A 22671-nucleotide genomic window follows, 5' to 3' on the forward strand; every position below is an offset into this window, starting at 1 on the left:
CAAATTTTTGTTGAAGGACTGCATCTCTTCCCGTACAAAATGCAAATCCATCAGTCAGTAAGCCCCAGGGCCATGGAACAGTGGTTGTGTTTTGCCAACGCTATTGTCCACAGAATTGACAAAGAGGACTTTGATATGAATATGGTTTGGTTTACCAATGAAGCCCACTTTCATTGGAATGTGTTCATCAGTAAGCAAAATTGGCCCACTTGGGGGACTGAGAATCCACATTTTGCAATCGAGAAGTCTCTTCACCCTCAATGGGTGACTGTGTGGTGTGCAATGTCGTCTCACGGAATAATTGGTGCAATATTCCTTGATGGCACGGTGACTACTAAACTGTATGCGGAGATTTTGGAAGATGATTTCATCCCCATTATCGAAAGTGACACTGACTTCGACAAGGTGTGATTCATGCAAGATGGAGCTCGACCCCATAGAAGCAGTAGACTGTTTGATGTTCTGGAGGAGCATTTTGGGGGCAGCGTTCTCACTCTGGGGTACCCATAGGCCACTGGCATTTGCTTTGATTGGTCATACATACCATTCTACTATCCAGAATTGGCTTGGCACTGGAGTATTGGGTGTATTCATAACATTGTTGCATTTGTCACTTGAGCCGGCCACTGTGGCCGAACGGTTCTAGGTGCTTCAGTCCAGAACCGCACTACTGCTGTGGTCGCAGGTTCGAATCCTGCCTCGGGCGTGGATGTGTGTGATGTCCTTAGGTTAGTTAGGTTTAAGTAGTTCTAAGTCTAGGGGACTGATGACCTCAGATGTTGAGTCCCATACTGCTTAGAGCCATTTGAACCATTTGTTACTTGTTATTTTGCAAACCCATTTTTATGCACATCATCTTTCCAAATTGGGCTACACCAGATGTGCAATAGTAGTTGCCCAAAACTGGTCACATTTCAATACTTATATACAGACTATCACACAAACTGTTCAAAACCCCACAATTGGCATGGCACCATTTCATATCTAGCACACTGATACCTTGTTATATTCATGCAATATTATTATTATTATTTTACAAACATTATCTTTCTAAATTAAACATCACCATATGTCGTACAATACAGTTTTGATATTTGTATCATGAAAATAAAGTAATTTCAAACTATCTCTGATAAAGTAGTTAATCTGGATACAATTCACTATGAAATGACTATGAAATGGTATTTCTTAGGTAATTTCGGATTTTTTCAGTTTGAGACAATTTGCATCTGTATTCGCATTTATCTAAATGCAAATTTTTCATGTCCCTTCTGATTACTAATTCCTTCCCTATTTCGTTCAATCCATGTTAGTGCTCAATGTTGACACAGGCAGACTTCTTGGGACATGTTAAAGAGTGCTAGAGTAGGAAGCACTGTTGTGTTGTTTGTATGATCTTACGAGATCAGCTCCATGACTGCAACTGAGAATGGAATTTCTGTGATAACTCCTGGGCCTAGAGGACATTTACATTTGGCCCTAATATTGTACTGTCACAGTATTTTATCTTGAGCATGCACCTGACCTGTATTTCTGTATATATCAGTCCTCAACTGTGGACAAAAAGAGAAGATCAGGAGATGCTCCAGCGGTTTGAAATCTGGTAAACAATCAATCCAGTTTCTTGGCCAATGTGCTGGAGCGTTGTAGTAACAAAATCTTTCACAGTGACATCCGTCTTAAAAAAAACTTACTCGATCTACCTATACCGAGACATATCACTGTAAGCTTTGTTCACAACTGCTACTCATCCAGTAATTGGTCAGCATACATTATCATAATATCATGAATACAATAACATTTGGTGGAAGTGGTTGGGGGTGGAATTAGGCAGCAAAAAAGCTGAAACTATGTTTTACGAGTGGATGCTGAAAAGTAGTGCCTCTGAATTTTTTTTATGTGAAAAATATTAAGCTTTTTAAATAAAACAAATGTTATTAACATTCTACAGCTTCATTCTTTGTGTCTACGTATTTATATCTCAACATAGTCATCCTGGCGATGAACACATTTCTCCCAGTGAGACCAGTTTGTTGATACTATCACTGTAGAATTTTGACTTTGTTATGTTAATTATTTTTTGGTGCTAAGTCTTTTTTCTGTCAGTGTATACTGACAAAAATTACAGATAAATTTTAAAAAATATCTAGTAATGGGTATTGTCAGCTCCTGGCTCCTAGAGAACAGGTTATTTCCCAACTGTGACAAGACCCACAGTGTATACGGTTTCTGGCACACAACTCTGTACAAGCAAAATTTTAGTGTCACTGGATGGCCAAACAATCAGTAATGTCAGTCATTTTAATTTTGACAGAAAATAAATGTGAAAATTTTCTTGGCTGTATCACATTCAGTATCTCTTTTAGAAACTTAGTACTGTGGTCTATAATGATGAGAATAATCTGCACTGTCACTGACATTGAAATCTAAAAGCTTATTGTCATTCTATTATCTCCAATAATATACTATATAAAGCGCTGTGCTTCCACAAAGAATATTTTTAACCCAGGGAAGCAAGATTCGGAACATTCAGGCCATTCTGAATTTTCATGATAGCAATATGACAACCAGTGTGTGTGTGTGTGTGTGTGTGTGTGTGTGTGTGTACTCTCATATGGTATTTGTTTTTGATAATATTAACTGCAGAATTCACTCAACAAAGAGTTGACAGAAAAATTATTTTCACTTCATTAACACTTCCTTAATCATCGTGGAGAAAGTTGTGCACTATCCTGCAGGTTCCATTATCAATAGGATTCCAGCAGAACTTTAATATGTGGCTAATACATCCAGTTATTCGAATTTAAGTTGAAAGGCTTTTTTGAGGCACATTCATTTTATTCCACACAGGAGTTTATCACAGTAGTTTACAGTTTTATACTGTGCGTTATTTATTTGTATATACTATCAGAAATATTGTGTTTTGAGGTAATTTTTAAGTTTTTGTCAGCCTTCAGTGAGTTATGTATTGACTCATTTCTTTATTACATGGCTTTTGCTCAAATGGCCATGTATAACTTGAGAAATTAGTGAATGAAACTGGATGATGCGCATCAGCAAACTTGTTTCAAGTTCAGTGCATAACTTTCTTATAATGTCTGTACACTCTCAAAAATCTGCAGAAGTTGATTTTATCATTCCCAAATTTTGCAGCTGATGTCATCCAGAAATTCCTTGATGTGCTGATGGATTATATTCTTTTGCTTGCATAGCATTCATTATATTCAGCAAGTGGGAAACCAAATAAATTTTTCTGTTGAATTGTGCAGTGTACAGGGCAAACATGCAGGTCAAAATTCTTCAGTTTGCTTTCATACTCCCAACTAATGTTTTCTCAAAACCAGACCAAAAAAACTACCTCCTGTGCTGTGGCAGTAAGTTCAAAGGGTTGGTTAGAGAGAGAGAGAGAGAGAGAGAGAGAGAGAGAAAGAGAGAGAGAAATGCTGTTTGTGATATTTGTTGTTAGTTATTCTTCTACATGTAGTAACTTGTCATTTAAGTACATACATTACAGCTGTTAACAATAGAATTCAAAATGACAGTGAGCTTACAAAAAAATGTATCTGATTCTCACACCAGTCTTCTCCTAGGTGACCTGTGTCCAGCAAATAAAGAAGCATTTTTTAATGAAATCATACCAGTAATGCAAGTTTTCCAACCTAAAGTCACAATTTTTATTCAAACAAAAGTGGATTTCTTTCATACTACTGCTGTCAATTACAAATAATTTTATCAGTTTAAGTGATAATGTTTTGACAAACTGTCTTATAGGTCAGTAGCTATTGCCTTCATTTCATCACAGTCATATTTATCAAATCTGCCACATGATTTTCTGCACAATAATGATCTAAAGTGAATTTACTACTGCTGTTTAGTATTTTATTGCACACTGAACATTTTGCGTAACCATTCATGTCCCTGCATGTTGCATTAAAAGTTGTTGGTGAATCTGTAGTCATTACTACTCGTTTTGCCTGCTATCTCTAATTGGATTTAAAATCTTTGATGCAACAGCTAACATGTATAACAGCTGCGGAATATTATTAGTCTGGAATGTATGATGATAAACACATTTAGTCTGGTCCTATTGGAGGTGTTGTGCCATTGCCTTCCCCTGACCTTTGAATTGATTCACTCAATCAGTTATTGGGGATCTGCAGATCATCACGGACTCTAAAACTGCAGTGCAGCTTGTGTGTGTGTGTGTGTGTGTGTGTGTGTGTGGGGGGGGGGGGGGGGGTTTCATATCATTGCCAGAACTGAAAGAAGTTAGAAGTAACAGAAAGAAAAATCATTGGGACAAGTAGCAATAGAACCCTAGACCTGTAGATTTGTAGTCTGACATTCATCCACTGAGCCATTCATTTAAATGCACTACAGTAATTAACAATAATATTTCACCACAAGTGGAAGATGACACCTGACGATCCTGTTTCTTTATGGTGCCAATAATACACCAATGAAGCACATCATTAAGACCACCTGCTTAATAGCTTGTTTGTCTGTCTTTGGAACAAAACACATAACTGACTTTGCATATCAGGGAGCCGAGGGTTTCTTGGTAGGTTTGTGGATGTATGTGGCATTAGATGTCGGTGCACAGGTCATGTAACACGTAAGTAATTGGCTGCTGATCTGGGTACAGGGTGTTGGCACTCGATAGCGACCTAGATGGGTTCCACAGGATTTACGTCAGGCAAATTTTGTCATTGGGACATCAATGTGAGTCCACTATAATACTCCTTAAACCTTTTCAGCATGGTTCTGGCTCCAAGACACAGACAATTATACTGCTGAAAGATGACCTCACCATCAAGGAAGACATCAAGCATGAAGGGATGCAGGTGGTTCGCAGCAGTCAGCGTATGTTTGATTACTACTGCAGGTCCTATGCAGGCACAGGAGAATGTCTCCCACTGCATAATACTGCTCCCAGCAACCTACGTCCATGGCACCCTGCACATTTTGAGCCGCCCTTCACCTCGGTAATGGCATTTGTGCAGATGACCATTGACATAGTGCAGCAGAAATGATTCAGTGGGATTCTCCCAAAGAGCCAGCACGTTTCCATTGAACAACAGTCAAATCCCAATGGTCCTGTGCCCACTGCAGTTGTAATTGAAGATGTGATTGGGTCAACATGTGAACATGTGGGGATGTTCTGCTGTGGAGCTGTGTGTTCAACCATGTACAGTGAACAGTGTACTCTGAAACACTTCTGCATGCAACAGCATTGTGCTCTGTATCCAGAGATGCCACATCTCACCACCTATCCTACTTTACAGAGCAGACAAGCCTCCAAAACCTGCATCCTGTGAAAAGTCGTGGATGTCCAACCATTTAGTGCCCAGTGACAGTTTCACAGTCCTTCTACCTCTTTCCGTAGATGCTCACAACAGCAGCATGTGAACATTCAAACAGCTTTGCTGTTTTCAAGATACTTCTTCACAGGCTCTGTGTGATGATAATCTGGCCTTTGCCAAAGTCACTTATCTCAATGGATTTTCCTATTTGCAGCCCATATCTGCTTGTGTCTGCTCCACTTGCATACTTTTATTACTGCATCGTGTGCCAAAATACCACCAGATAGGATCCAACATCGAGGCCAACAGTGGTCATAATGTTTTGGCTCATCAGTGTATGATGTATGTGCTCACCACAAATACAATATAAAATGTGAAACATAACAAACTCCACCTAATGATAAGACACAATTGTAACTGTAGTAGACAAATGAATTAACAGATGTAGAAAATTATTGTTATACAAGGGTTGGAACTTTAATAGTGGCAACTATTTATTTACAGCTTGTACAAAATAGATACGTGTTTGAGTTTTACTGACCTTCAGAGTAGTCATCAGCATTGTGTATAACCCATTGCCGGCAATGTAGAAGTCGTAGGATACTCCTAGCAGTGCCAGTTGTGTTGACAGTTCGAGTGGCACGGTCTATTGCCCGACGAATTTGTAGCAGTTCTGAAGCGAATGCTGTGAAGTGTTTACTTCAGTTTAAAAATCGAGTTGAATTTACGAGGGCTTACGTCAGGGGAGCACCGTAGGTGGTATAGCACTTAGCAGCCTGATCAGTCAAACAAATCAGTAACAGCTTGCACTGTATGTGCTTGAGCATTGTCCTGCAGAATGATGGTCAGGTCCTGCAGAAAGTGTATCACTTCTGTCTCTATGCTGTTTATTTTTCAGACACAACATACGACCAGCTTAGAGACAGAAGTGATACACTTTCTGCAGGACCTGACCATCATTTTGCAGGACAATGCTCAAGCACATACAGTGCAAGCTGTTACTGATTTGTTTGACTGATGGAGCTGCTAAGTGCTATACCATCTACTGCACTCCCCTGACCTAAGCCCTTGTGAGTTCAACTCGATTTCTAAACTGAAGGAAACACTTCATGGCATTCGCTTCAAAAGTGCTACAAATTTGTCGGGCAATAGACCACGCCGCTCGAACTGTCAACACAATTGGCACTTCTAAGAGTATCCTATGACTCCCACATTGCTGGCAGTGGGTTACACACAATGCTGGTGACTACTTTGAAAGTCAGTAAAACTTTGAAACAAACATATGTTTTGTATGAGCTTTAAATAAATAGTTGCCACTATTAAAATTCCAACCCTCATAGATCATATCAAAAACCAGTGTTTTGCTGACAGACTAATCTCTTTAAACAGGGAAAGACCTCTGTGGCTCCCTCTTTTAACATATATAAGTAAGTTTTGCTGCAAAGAACTTTCAAGGACACTGCAAAAGAAAGACAGTAATAAATGTAAAGATAAAACCAAATGCTGGTTGTGTGGAATTATTGCTATTGAAGTAAACAAGTAAACAAACAAAAATGTGTCGTTTCACTGGCAGCATTGGTAATTTTGTAATAAGTTTTATACATATTCATAAGAATTAATATGTTTCTGCTTCAGTTGCAATTAATTTGTGTCTAGTAAAACTGGCGGACATGAATAAGTGTCGTGAATTCTCATTGTGTACATTGTATTGCATTGTTTCTTAATTGTATTTCATTTGACTTTAAAAATTACTTGTTTGAATTTAAAACAGTTTTATATCATAAACTAATCTTCTGGTTACCTCATTAGAATGAAGACCCTATGATTGAAGTAAATTTCACATCTGTTGAAATCTTGCTGCAAGATAACATCAACGACGTCATAGTTTTGAGCTGCCTGATCTTTGTTAATCAGTTTCTCTTACATACACTCTACGCTTTCATCCATGTATGATCCCTTTAACACAATTTTTATTCCCGCATTGTAAGTGTGTGATTAAATTGAAATGTTTAGACGATTTATTAATCATTGTCATAGTCTAACAGCAGCTAGATTCATCAGCCAATATAACTATGCTACAACTAAAATAGAACCTGTGTCATAAAATGAAAATTTTGGAATTGTTTGCTGTTGATATCCCTTGCATAAAGACTTTTTCAGCAGTCTAGACAAAATTTTCTCAATTGGTTGCTCAGTCGCAGTCTTAATACCTGCTAAATCTATTCAGTATATTGTGCAGTACTGAATGTAGATACAAATCGGAAAATCTGCTATGGCATCATTAAATTCAAAAATTGAGTGTGAATCATTGATACTGTAGGGACTTTGGCCTACAAATACAATATCTAAAGGTCATGTATGGATTTAATTTGTGCTTGATAGATGGTTGCCTTTGAACATACAGAAAAAGACAAAGATCTTGAGTATTTTTAACTTTTAAGTGTGAAGGACTGGAAAATGACATGATACTGAATTTATGTATTTTGTTTCAGATATGTCATAACAGATCTGGGGAAATCAATCCAAAGAAAATAAGTGCACTTGTTGATGCATATGTTACAAAGTACAGATACCTGAAAAAGAAACAACTTGGTTCCCAGAGAAAACAGTCAAAACCGTAAGTTAAAACTTGAATTTGACTTTTATACTGTTTTTTTACCAAATATCATGAAGTAGTATATTTTTGATCAAGTAATGAATGTGCATGTCCTTGTAAATTGATATTTGTGATTGTTAATGGAATGGAATCAAGTGTGCTTTTAATCAAAGCTGTAATTTGGCCATGGAGGATAACTTTAACTGTGTATAGTACTGCATGCAAATTTTCTTACATAATGCAGCTGGATCATTCCATGTCAGATTGCCATATTTTGGAACATTTTCCTGCTCGACCATCATGGATTTTGATGAAATTTTATGTGAACATTCACACATTCCTGATTGCAAATTGGTAAAGTTTAACATTCATCAAAGTAATACTGACTAAGGTAGTCACTTGTTTGACTCGTGCATGACTTTGCGCAGTGAGAGCGTGAATTTCTGGTGACCTAGAGCTGTTAAATATTTAGGTTAATATTTTGTTGAAAGAGATTAAATTTGGCTGTCTTGTACAACTTTATGCTATCTCTTAAGAATAGTAATGAAAAGAATTTTATGAAACATATACAGTCAGATAATTTTGAACAAAAACACAAAAAAAAAAGGCACCCAAAAACATTTTGATGTTTGGTTTCCTACGTCTCAGGGACTAAAGGTATGATGAATGTGAAACGTGTCATGTAGTAACCTAAGCATACAAGGTTTTGAAGTATAAAGTTTAATTTATATGTTTGAATAGATTTAGCAAAAAACAGTGTTCTGTAAAACTTTTCAAACAGGGTTCATTAGAAAAACCATGGTTGTAACCACCAAAAACGGTATATTTGATTGCCCAACGCAAACTAACAATGCCAGATAATTTGAATCGAAGCTGGGAGCAGAAACGACAGCATGAAAAAATGTAAACTATGGAGCCTGCTGAACATGATACTTAATGCACAATAGGTCGGTAGCACAAGGATGTGGAATACAAAATTTCATTCACCCACTGTTTTCCAAGAATCGACAGATTTGTTAAAAACAGAACAATTTCAGGAAACGCTGGAAATAGGGTATATTCGACACTTCTTTTACAAATACCATTTTCTAGTAAAGCTTCAAACCCAATAAACCAGTCTCATTCGAAACAACGTATATTAAACGCTCCCAGAACAGTGGGTTAATTTCCAACACGAGCTATCAATACTACACACAGTGAAGCAAACTAGCTAGGAAAGTCACATTGCGAATAAAGTTTTAAATTTGGCTTCTTACATCTTGTTGATTAAAGGATGATAAACATGAAACTTTCGTCACAACAACGTAGTAATATAAGATTTTCCAATTGAAAACTTTATTCACAGTGTGACTTTCCTGGCTAATTTCCTTCAGTGTGTGTAGTATTTGGTAGCCCATGTTGGAAATTAAACCCACAGTTCTCGGAGTGCTAAAAACACGTTTCAAATGAGACTGGTTTACTAGGTTTAAAGCCTTAATAGAAAATGGTATTTGTAAAAGAAGTGTCGAATATACCCTATTTTCACCGTTTCCCCAAAATTGTCACCTTTTTGATAAATTTGTAGATTTTTAAAAAATAATAGGTGAATAAAATTTCATATTCCACATCCGTATGCTACTGACCTATTCCGCATGTTTTTTGGCATTTAAGCCCATGGTCTTTCTAAAGAGGCCAATTTGGAAAGTTTTATAGAATACACATTTTTGCAAAATCACATAAAAAATAATGCATTTTTGATCTCGTTACAAAACCTTCCAATTTGCACTTCTTTCATTCAGCATAGGAAAGAGGTACATAAATGAAACTTTATATTTGAGAACCTTGTGTGGTTAGGTTACTACATGCAAAGTTTTACATTCGTCATACGTTTAGTCCGTGAGATGTAGTAGGTGGTTGCATTAATTTCATAGCGTTTTTGCTTTGCTCGTTGGTATGACGGTTGCTTTGCGTTTATTTATTATTAATATCATTATTTTTTATTTGTAGTTCACTGTTGCTATTTGAGTTTAGATATTGTCATTTCGTGATAGTGAGTGTAGCTGTGGATGCTAGAAAGTGGAATGGCAAGTGGAGAAGTAGGAACATTAGTGACATTTTTCTGGTTGAGTTCAATAGAGGCACGACAGCGGCAGCGACCGGCAGAAACACTTCTGCCATGTATGGGGATAATGCCATTGGACAGAGCATAGCAAGGAAGTGGTTTTCTCATTTTAAGGAGGATCGTTTTGACATTTGTGACTCTCCATGTTCCAGAAACCCTTTGGGGTTTGACAAAGATCATGTAAACACATTACTCCACAATGATCTACATCATTGTACTTGAGAACTGGTAATTGAGATGAATTGTGATCATTCCCACAATGTGTGACATTTGCGTCCAATGGGGAAGGTTCAAAGATCGGGTGTATGGGTGCCAAATTCACAAATATCAGTGGGTGGTGGCTGTATGTGCATCTCTGTGTGCTTGTCATCAATTGAACAACACCAACCATTCCTATCCTGTATCATTACTGGTGATGAGAAATGATGTTTTTATGTTAACAGAAGGAAGAGAAAAGAATGGTTGAGCCCAAACAAAGCAGTAACTCACTGTAAAAAGACCTATGTGCATCCACAAAAGATAAATGTTATGCATCTGGTAGAACAGCGACGGTGTGGTGTACTACAAATTGCGTCCCCAATGTGTAACTGTCACTGGTGACATTTATTGTTAACAACTGAGATGTCTTGCAAACACAGTCCAAGAACAACAACCAGAAAGACTGCATGAAGTAATGCTACTCCACAATATCGCCCATCCATATTCAGCTAGACTGACAAGAAAAACAGTGTACAGGAGTGGGTTTGGGAAGTCATTCCACACCCACCTTATTCACCTGATCTTGGGCCCTCAGATTTTCACCTTTTCCACTCTCTATTGAACAACCTTCAAAAAACTTCCTTTCCGGATGAAAATATGCTCCGAGCATGGCTCAACAAGTTCTTTGCCTCAAAACCACCTGATTTCTACAGTTACGGAATCTGAAAGTTACCTCAGCATTGGCAGACTGTGGTAAATAGTGATGGTCTTCTCATTATTATTCTTAAGAGAACACACAAATGTGCACAAAATTTCCTTATTTCTTTCAACAAAATATTGCCCGATAAATAACAGCTCAAAGTTGCCAGAAAATCGCTCTCTCTATGCGCAAAGTTGTGCATGGAGTCAAACAAGTGACTCTGTCTTTGTCAGTATTACTTCAACAAGCATTAAACTTTAACATTGTTCATTGGAGATGTGGGTGAATGTTCACATAAAATTTCAACTAAATCTTTGATGTTCGAGGAGGCTGGCTTTGGTGAGTTGGCATGTCACTGCTTGAGATAAGCACTGACTAACAAACGCATTTATAACTGTCATGAACTGAACATACTGCAGCAACTGAGCTCCAGAATAGTGTTTGTGGTGGTGGTGGTGGTGGTGGTGAAGGTGAGAAAAAGAAGTATTAATGGTAACAACACCAAAAAGAGCACAAACATATTTCGATGTTTCAGGCGCTTTCCTGGTACCAGTTTGATTTTGACATGCATCATCTAGGATAGGCAGTTCCAGCTTGTCCACCTGCCAGGAAGCAGCTGGGCAGGCATGAGCATAGGTGGGCAGACAACTGATGCGCAGGCAGTCTTGTAGTCGGGCCATAGCGTAAACAGTCGTACTACACTGACCAAACACAGGCAGCCAGCAGTAGGCAAGCAGGCCACACATGGGCAAGGCGCATGCATTCAGACCATCTAGTGGGTAGCCCACAAATGTGCTTAAGGGTGGACATGGGCTCTTTTGCCACCATAGGGCATGCTTTGGAATGGTCTGAACTAAAAGATGCAGTTGATATGCCTTGTGTGTGTGTGTGTGTGTGTGTGTTTTTACATTAGAACTCTTTCTGTTTTAATAGAAGTTCTCGTATAAAGATATCTGCTGGTTGTCAAACTGTGAAGAATATAAAAGAAATAACAGTGACATGTTTATATATGTGCGGAGGCTGTGTTGGTTCTTGATGCTTACATTTCCTGCTGTCAAGTAATTATTTGATGTGTCTGAAAGATTTCCATGCGAGCTGTGGCGTATGCTGTTAGAGAAGATCAGTGCCTTGAATGGTTTATTCATCTGGTTGAAAAAATTATAGGTCATATTCTGTATAGATGTTTTAACTAGTCAATTGCAGCAAAGCAGAGATTAGTATTAATACTTTAGCAATAGCTGAGAAGAAAACATTGTGTAACTGAAACGAACTGTTGGTGTAATATTTTTTGTAGGCTGATCGACAAGATGTTCTTTCTTATCTCTAGGCCATCTACAAACACATAAAGTAAACGCCTGTGAGGTTGAAATTTTTTTTTGTTTGTAAATTTGTGTGTCTCAGGCTGTAGATCCGACTTTAGCTTTATTGTTAGTAATTTCATGAAAGATGAAGTTCTTTATGTTTGACGTCATATGTTTTTTTTATGCAATTAGAGGAAATTAGGTAAGGTAAGGTGTCCTAAAGCTGGTGGTGCTGTTTTCCTGTTATACACTTCCATTTTGAGTTAGAAAATAACTTTCACAAGCAGCACTTTTGGACTGAAAACAAATGTGCACACAGTTCCAGAACGTTTGCCACGTTTATAAAGATATTGACTTTGTATCCAGTAAATTTGTGTTACATAAACACAAAATTGTGCCCCGTCTGATAGATTATTCATTATAATCATATTTATTGTAGGAAGATAATTATTAAGCATTCAATATAATCCATAATATGATATGTTCTGTTCCAAAATACGATGGAGTTGATTGCTACAAGTGATACACTAAATTTTTTTGTTCGTGCATTGAACTTTGTGTTTCTTGCTACTGTTGGCAACAATAGAGCAGTTGTTTTGCTGTATTTCTTGCTGTTGTTGACATTAGGGAACCAAAAAGTATAGACTGTGGTAGGTTTTAAAGACATAAGTTGAGTACTGGATTGTAATGGTGGATACACATGGACTTGTTCAAGTGATACCCAGAGAAAAAAATTCTAGTGTTATTCATCCTGAATCTGTTTTATAGGTATGTATAGGTTACATTTTGACATGTATAATGTAGAATGAAATATTGTGGTCTTAAATTTATATTTTGTGTATATCGTATAATATAAAATTGGAGCAAGTTGGGATACAACAGGATTACTGTGGCACCTTCGTATAAGAAAAAAAAAAAGGCCGTACACCGAAGAAGATATTGCTTCAGCCATCAAAGAAGTTAATGAACCCATAAATGTCACTGAGCCAGTTCACAACATTTCTAAATATGCCAGCCATGTTGCCTTTCTGTGATGGAGGTGAAGTTGAAGCAAACGGTTCTTGAAGAATTAGTGTAACCTCTCATTGAGTGAATCTTCAGCAAGTTTTTAGAATTTACTCCTTCAGAGAATAAATAAAACTGACAAATCTGTGATCAAGCATGTTCTGATATACCAATTTCCACAGGTAATATCCTCATAAGAATACAGTAAACTCACTTCTGAAAAAAAGCGTAGACCAAAGGCAGAAGAATTAAAAAACTATACCTGTGTCCAGAGCTGTGGCAAGTACATGAAGGAGATAGCAAATGGAGATTGATTCTGATTCTGATTCTGACCTCTCTTTGAAGAGTGACGAGAGATTGGCTGTTGTAGCAATCAGGTAACTTGCTCGTGAAACTGTGAAGACATTTACAATGTATACAAAAGAAGAAAAAAGTAATATCGTTTATAGCAAACTTCACCAAACTATTAGAGCAGCGCAGTGATTGTATACTGAAGAGTATCCAGATCATGCTAAGCACTCAGTCTGTCTTTGCAAACATTATAAAAAAATTTCTAGAAATGGGAAGTGTGGAGAATGAAATGCACCAAGGAAAAAGAAGAGCAAGTATTGAAAGAAATGAAATGAACATTTTAACATCATTAACATACAATTCAAATGTCACTAAAAGGCATCTCAGAAGTATGAGAGTGGTCAACCAAATGAGTGTTCTGTGACTACAACATTCCAGCACATTACATCCTCTTCACATTTCACTGCACCTACAGCTTCATGTCAATGACGCCCAAGCTTGTTTACATTTCTCCAAATATTATCTATGAAAGTGCAAAGTGATGCGACAAATCTATGCAAAATTTTGTTTAAGGAAGAAATATTGTTTACAAATCCTGGGCAAATCAATCTTCGCAATGTTCACTAATCGTCAGCTGAAAATCCACACTGACTCATAGAAGTGGATAGAATCAACACTCTTATTCTATCAATGTTTGGTGCATGTTTTTTCAAAACCTGCATCATTGGTCACTGTGTTATTGACGGGAATCTAAATATACTCAAGTATCTTGAGTTCCTAAGACATGATGTTGCCACAGTTATTGCAATACATCCCATTGGACATCAGTGTGGTGTGGTAACAACATGAACGGATGTCCCATTCCGCACATGTAATGACAGACCCTCTTAAGACAACTTTGGAGGGCATTGAAATGATTGTTTAGGGAGCTGAAAATGGTCTGTATACCCACCAGACTTAACACTTCTATACTTTTATCCTCAGAGAAAATTAAAACAACTGACTCCAGAAGTCATGAAATGCCTTATAACAAGGCCTGTGCTGCTGTTAACTCCAGATGAAATTCAGTTGTTTCTATGAACCACTTCATAGCCTATGACAATGCTACAGCACTGCTATCTTGATACTGCACTACTGGCCATTAAAATTGCTACACCAAGAAGAAATGCAGATGATAAACGGGTACTCATTGGACAAATGTATTATACTAGAACTGACACGTGATTACATTTTTACAGAATTTGGGTGCATAGATCCTGAGAAATCAGTACCCAGAACAACTACCTCTGGCCGTAATAACGGCCTTGATATGCCTGGGCATTGAGTCAAACAGAGCTTGGATGGCGTGTACAGGTACAGCTGCCCATGCAGCTTCAACACGATACCACAGTTCATCAAGATTAGTGACCGGCGTATTGTGATGAGCCAGTTGCTCGGCCACCGTTGACCAGATGTTTTCAGTTAGTGAGAGATCTGGAGAATGTGCTGGTCAGGGCAGCAGTCGCACATTTTCTGTATCCAGAAAGGCCTGTACAGGACCTGCAACACGCGGTCGTGCATTATCCTGCTGAAATGTAGAGTTTCACAGGGATCGAATGAAGGGTAAAGCCATGGGTCGTAAGACATCTGAAATGTTACGTCGACTGTTCATGCGAACAAGAGGTGACCGAGACGTGTAACCAGTGGCACCCCATACCATCACGCCAGGTGATACGCCAGTAAGGTGATGACGAATACACGCTTCCAATGTGTGTTCACCGCTATGTCGCCAAACTCGGATGTGACCATCATGATGCTGTAAACAGAACCTGGATTCATCCAAAAAAATGACTTTTTGCCATTAGTGCACCCAAGTTCGTCGTTGAGTACACCATCGCTGGCGCTCCTGTCTGTGATGCAGCGTCAAGGGTAACCGCAGCCATGGTCTCCAAGCTGATAGTCCATGCTGCTGAAAATGTTGTTGAACTGTTCGTGCAGATGGTTGTTGTCTGGCAAACATCCCCATCTGTTGACTCATGGATAAAGGCGTGGCTGCACGATCCATTACAGCCATGTGGATAAGATGCTTGTCATCTCGACTGCTAGTGATACGAGGCCTTTGGGATCCAGCACGGCGTTCCGTATCACCCTCCTGAACCCAATGATTCGATATTCTGCTAACAGTCATTGGATCTCGACCAACGCGAGCAGCAATATCGCAATACGATAAACCGCAGTCGCGATAGACTACAATCCGACCTTAATCAAAGTTGGAAACGTGATGGTACACATTTCTTCTCCTTACATGAGGCATCACAACAACGTTTCACCAGGCAACGCCGGTCAACTGCTGTTTGTGTATGAGACATCAGTTGGAAACTTTCCTCATGTCAGCACGTTGCAGGTGTCGCCACCGATGCCAACCTTGTGTGAATGCTCTAAAAAACTAATCATTTTCATATCACAGTATCTTCTTCCTGTTGGTTAAATTTCACATCTGTAGCACGTCATCTTCGTGGTGTAGCAATTTTAATGGCCAGTAGTGTATTTGATCAAGTTCCGTAGATGCTGTATCACTGAAGTTCTCTTGGAAGCTTCTTTCAAATGCCACAGAAAAAAGTATGTAGTTCCATTTGAAGAACAAGGAGTCAGTGACGTAATTAGCTTACTAAAAACAATAAAAATTACTTGCAAATGTCAGGATATTCACCATGCTGTCCACTATAACATGGCAAAAACCACACTTCGATATATTTATTCAGTCTAGATATATTTGGGGTGGCCTGTCTTACCTGCCTCATCCTGTATAGAGCAAGCTACTGGTTTCTAATAAAAAATTTGCTTACAGAATAGAAGTTGTTCAGGAGAAAAATAAAAATGACATTTAAAATTTCTTACACAAACTGTTAGGTACTTGATTTTATAGGGTGAATGATCAAAACTAATTGTGGCTTCAGACGGAATGCCTGTCTGGTCCACAAAAAGCTTCAATGGTACATTATACAGGCGATCTTGGAGTCCTTCGTGGTGGCATGTTTGAATAAAATCTTCCTGGGTTTCGATCCGTGTCAGTTCGTATAAAATTCTCCAGATATCAATGGCTATCTCCGCTGTCCTCGTCAGGAGTAAAAGTATTGACTACCAGATCTGGCACAATTTTCTGCTTTTACAGCCCTAATTACAGCCGCTGGCACCAACCATAGAGGGCTGAAAGAACGCGTGCATGGAAGGTGAGCTGGGCAGCTCATGGCAGCTCCAGCCTGCCACAGGACTGAGTGACATCAAGTGGCGCAAGGGGCTGGCGCCACATTAGAAAATTCCACTCCTGCCTCCCTACAAATGTCAATCATCTGTTTTTGCTTCCTTTCGACATACAAAACGTCTCCATGCCCCACTCTATGTGCACCCCTGGTATCTGTTAAAAGTTTTGTTGTTCATTCTAATCTTAGCCACTTATTTTATAACAGAATCCCAGTATATTGACGCATGAGCCAAGAGTCTCGTATTCTCAAACTGTATTTTGTGTTCGTTTTTCAGGCGATGCTCAGCTATGGCCAACTTGTCAAGCTCTCATTGTTTAATGTGTCTCTTGTGCTCAGTAGAGTGCTCTGGAACTGTGCAAATTGACTGACCTATATAGATGCTGCCGCACTCACAAGGGATACCAAATGCACTGGGCAGACAAAGAGCTATGACGTCTGTAATGTTGTGCAGTGTATGTCGTATTTTGGAGGCGGGTTGGAACACTGGTCTCAATCTATGTGCAGTTCACATCCTAGCTTGTGCTCACTACCCCTCTGTATGGCAGGAAAGCTGCCGGCTTGGTTGCTTCTGCCAAATCGCTAGGTGTCCTCTTTTGGTGGCACCTGAAAGCGTTTGCAATGTCTCTTGCTATAACCATTCTCTCTGAACACGTGTCTCAAATTCTGTGATTCAGACTGTAGGTGGTCATCATCAGAAATTACTTTTGCTCTGTGTATTTACATGTTCAGGACTGCTTTCTTGTGCACAGGGTAGTGAAAAATACCAGTGTTCAAATATCAATCAATGTGCATCAGTTTCTTGTGCACTGAATGACCAAGCTGGCCTCCTGCCTTCTGCTCAACTAAAACACCCAAGAATGGTAGCTTGCCACCCTTCTCCATCTCGAAGGAAAATTTGATGTTGGTATGGACAACATTCATGTGATTGATGAACTGCTGCAGTGTATTTTTACCATCAGGCCATATCAGGAAGGTGTCATCAACTTACTTTAGGAAGCAAGATGGACACAACATCATGTAGTTCAGAGACTGCTTCTGAAACTGCTCTATGAAGAAATTTGCGGCTGCAGGAGACAGTGGTGAGACCACCCATCATCTCATAATATTTGTCATGTTACAAGAAGTATGTTGTTAGAACATGACGGAACAACTTGACAACACCAGGTGGAAACTGTTGGGCCAAAAGATCCAGCGTGTCTTGTACTGGAACCCTCATAAAATGTGTCACAACGTCCAGACTAACCATTATATCATTTCAGATTATTTTCATTTTCTTGAGTGTTTCCACAAATGTCTGTGAATTTACAACATAGTGTTCACAGTGCCCCAGTTTTGGTGCTAATAATCTTGCAAGATGTTTTGACAGTAGATGAGCGAGCTGATTGCACTAACAGTGGGCCTAAGAGGGACATTTTCCTTATGTATCTGTGGGAGTCCATAAAGCCTGGGAGGTCATGTGGGGCGAGGCATTAATTTCTTCATCACTTTGTTTAGTAAACCAGAGTCCTTTAATAACTTTCCTGTCTTTATGCCTATGGCCTGTGTCAGGTTGTGACTAAGTTTCCAGTATGCATTATCTTCTAATAAATGTAGCATCTTCTACATCTACATCTACATTTATACTCTGCAAGCCACCCAACGGTGTGTGGCGGAGGGCACTTTATGTGCCACTGTCATTACCTCCCTTTCCTGTTCCAGTCGCGTATGGTTCGCGGGAAGAACGACTGTCTGAAAGCCTCCGTGTGTGCTCGAATCTCTCTAATTTTACGTTCGTGATCTCCTCGGGACTTATAAGTAGGGGGAAGCAATATATTCGATACCTCATCCAGAAACGCACCCTCTCGAAACCTGGCGAGCAAGCTACACCGCGATGCAGAGCGCCTCTCTTGCAGAGTCTGCCACTTGAGTTTGTTAAACATCTCCGTAACGCTATCACGGTTACCAAATAACCCTGTGACGAAACGCGCCGCTCTTCTTTGGATCTTCTCTATCTCCTCCGTCAACCCGATCTGGTACGGATCCCACACTGATGAGCAATACTCAAGTATAGGTCGAACGAGTGTTTTGTAAGCCACCTCCTTTGTTGATGGACTACATTTTCTAAGGACTCTCCCAATGAATCTCAACCTGGTACCCGCCTTACCAACAATTAATTTTATATGATCATTCCACTTCAAATCATTCCGCACGCATACTCCCAGATATTTTACAGAAGTAACTGCTACCAGTGTTTGTTCCACTATCATATAATCATACAATAAAGGATCCTTCTTTCTATGTATTCGCAATACATTACATTTGTCTATGCTAAGGGTCAGTTGCCACTCCCTGCACCAAGTGCCTATCCGCTGCAGATCTTCCTGCATTTCGCTACAATTTTCTAATGCTGCAACTTCTCTGTATACTACAGCATCATCCGCGAAAAGCCACATGGGACTTCCGACTCTATCTACTAGGTCATTTACATATATTGTGAAAAGCAGTGGTCCCATAACACTCCCCTGTGGCACGCCAGAGGTTACTTTAACGTCTGTAGACGTCTCTCCATTGATAACAACATGCTGTGTTCTGTTTGCTAAAAACTCTTCAATCCAGCCACACAGCTGGCCTGATATTCCGTAGGCTCTTACTTTGTTTATCAGGCGACAGTGCGGAACTGTATCGAACGCCTTCCGGAAGTCAAGAAAAATAGCATCTACCTGGGAGTCTGTATCTAATATTTTCTGGGTCTCATGAACAAATAAAGCGAGTTGGGTCTCACACGATCGCTGTTTCCGGAATCCATGTTGATTCCTACATAGTAGATTCTGGGTTTCCAAAAACGACTTGATACTCAAGCAAAAAACATGTTCTAAAATTCTACAACAGATCGACGTCAGAGATATAGGTCTATAGTTTTGCACATCTGCTCGACGACCCTTCTTGAAGACTGGGACTACCTGTGCTCTTTTCCAATCATTTGGAACCCTCCGTTCCTCTAGAGACTTGCGGTACACAGCTGTTAGAAGGGGGGCAAGTTCTTTCGCGTACTCTGTGTAGAATCGAATTGGTATCCCGGCGGGTCCAGTGGACTTCCCTCTGTTGAGTGATTCCAGTTGCTTTTCTATTCCTTGGACACTTATTTCGATGTCAGCCATTTTTTCGTTTGTGCGAGGATTTAGAGAAGGAACTGCAGTGCGGTCTTCCTCTGTGAAACAGCTTTGGAAAAAGGTGTTTAGTATTTCAGCTTTACGTGTGTCATCCTCTGTTTCAATGCCATCATCATCCCAGAGTGTCTGGATATGCTGTTTCGAGCCACTTACTGATTTAACGTAAGACCAGAACTTCCTAGGATTTTCTGTCAAGTCGGTACACAGAATTTTACTTTCGAATTCACTGAACGCTTCACGCATAGCCCTCCTTACACCAACTTTGACATCGTTTAGCTTCTGTTTGTCTGAGAAGTTTTGGCTGCGTTTAAACTTAGAGTGAAGCTCTCTTTGCTTTCGCAGTAGTTTCCTAACTTTGTTGTTGTACCACGGTGGGTTTTTCCCGTCCCTCACAGTTTTGCTCGGCACGTACCTGTCTAAAACGCATTTTACGATTGCCTTGAACTTTTTCCATAAACACTCAACATTGTCAGTGTTGAAACAGAAATTTTCGTTTTGATCTGTTAGGTAGTCTGAAATCTGCCTTCTATTACTCTTGCTAAACAGATAAACCTTCCTCCCTTTTTTTATATTCCTACTAACTTCCATATTCAGGGATGCTGCAGGGGCCCTATGATCACTGATTCCCTGTTCTGTACATACAGAGTCGAAAAGTTCGGGTCTGTTTGTTATCAGTAGGTCCAAGATGTTATCTCCACGAGTCGGTTCTCTGTTTAATTGCTCGAGGTAATTTTCGGATAGTGCACTCAGTATAATGTCACTCGATGCTCTGTCCCTACCACCCGTCCTAAACATCTGAGTGTCCCAGTCTATATCTGGTAAATTGAAATCTCCACCTAAGACTATAACCATCTTCAGGTGGTAGTCTTCAGTGTTCAGGACCACAGTGGTTTTTCCTTTGTGGCTGGTGAGACAACCAAGTCCTTGTTCTCACGCAATAAGCAGGAGCCACATCATTCATCTTGGCTGATATTAGATTTTGGTGGCTTAGCTTTTGCCAGTATATGGTTGGCAGTTAGTCTGACATCTTCAGCTGTGTCATGCAAGATATGCCAAATGCACTTCTCTGTTCCACTAATAATATCCAAAATTGGCAGACATCGCGTGACTGGTGAAAAATTAAGGCCTTTACTCGGCACTGGCACAGTGTAGTCATCCAGTTCTCGGTTGGGGCAGGCTTTGTATGTCAAAAGGAAGCGACAACAGATGCGTAATGCTTGTAGGGAGGTGAGAGTGGCAGTTTCGAACACGTCATCCCCTTGTGCCACCTGACTTCAATCGGTCCGTCAGCAGGCTAGAGCTGCTATGAGCTGCCCAATTCACCTTCTGCGCATGCATCGTTCTGGCCCTCTCTGACTGGCGCCAGTGGCTGTAATCAGGGCTACAGAAGTGGAAAATCGTGCCAGCCACGGCAGTCAGTAGTTGTACTCCTGACTATGACGACGCAGATAGCCATCAAAAGCTCGAGAATTTTATTCGAATTTACATGGCTTGAAAACAGAGAACATTTTATTCACATTATATAGGCCATTTTCACTTCAAATGTTATAGTTCTAATTGGGTTATATCTTTTGTGAATCTGTAATTGGGTTTCTTACTAATGAATTTATTTTCTTAATGATACATATCCTCTTTCTCAACTTCTTTTAAATGCTTTTTATAATAGGTAAGTTGCAACGAACTGACAAAATGAGCATGAGTACAGGAAGTTAAAGAACAGGTGTTCAATACTGTCACTAAAAATCAATAAGAGAAGTTTTCTTCTTGCTTCCAACATGACATGCTAACAGGAGTAGTCATTCAAGTTGGTTGATGCTACACAAACTGACTGGACTGAAGGAATATAGCACCTAACACTATCAGATTTCTGGACAGCTACGGAAACTTCATGTAGGTGGAACTTCCTCTCCACTAACCTCATCTGCACCATGACCACGGCTGCGACCACCACCACCACCACCACAACGATCATAACCTTTTTTTAGCTTTTTCATTCACAAAGAGCATCAAACAGCCCATTTATATGCATCTGCTGTGTAAGTATCATGGTGCCATCACCAAAACCTGTCCTTTAATGTCTCACTTGGAAAAAAACATCTGGTAGCTTCCCTTTTTTTTTTTTTTTTTTTTTTTTTTTTAGGGTACAACCACCTTCTGCAGCCAATATTTCGATACAATCGTAAGTCGCAGCATTCCAGACAGTAACAGACTTTTCGTTGCTGCTTTTCTTTTTTGAGGGGTGAAATTCACCTTACAGAACAGTCACTTTGCATTCTTCTTCCACAAAGTGAATTATGCTCTGGTCTATATATGCAGGCAACTTGTGCAATTCACAGGAAAAACATAATATTAACATTCTTGATTTACTTGGTTGCCTTCATTATTATTACTGAAAGCTCCAATCTATATACTCTTCTGCAATTTTATCCTTTAAACTTCTCAGTAGTCATGCAAGATGTTCTACTGGCATCCAGACATTTCTACTGAAATAAAAGTAAAAGTAATGATTCCATGTTCTTAATATGCCCAGATTTGACTTCCCAGTTTTGCACATTACACCTTAACATAGCACATTTCTGAGGGATGTATGGATTGTAAAAGATCCCAGTTTCATAAAAACAGATAATTGTCGTCGACTCATCAGTCTTAATTTGTGAGCTTTAATGTGATTGCTTGTGCTGTATGCTTCAATACATTTCCACATACATGAAAGTTTCCACTCTTCAGTCCATTAAACCATTTTGGGGAGATAATTATAAATACTTTCAGTTGTGATGAAGCACAT

General features: G+C 39.4%; 1 protein-coding gene across 6 annotated transcripts in view; it reads left to right on the forward strand.

Moving 5' to 3' along the window:
* LOC124723232 (serine/arginine repetitive matrix protein 2) overlaps positions 1-22671 on the forward strand; it is a 290135-nt gene that overhangs the window by 152793 nt on the left and 114671 nt on the right. For all 6 annotated transcript variants that reach the window (XM_047248421.1, XM_047248422.1, XM_047248423.1 and 3 more), the window contains one exon: positions 7796-7920. In XM_047248421.1, coding sequence (XP_047104377.1) covers positions 7796-7920 — 125 coding nt within the window. The remainder of the gene's footprint in view (positions 1-7795; positions 7921-22671) is intronic.

Source organism: Schistocerca piceifrons, chromosome X (genome assembly GCF_021461385.2).
Source record: "Schistocerca piceifrons isolate TAMUIC-IGC-003096 chromosome X, iqSchPice1.1, whole genome shotgun sequence".
In the NCBI taxonomy this organism is placed as follows: Eukaryota; Metazoa; Arthropoda; class Insecta; order Orthoptera; family Acrididae; genus Schistocerca; species Schistocerca piceifrons.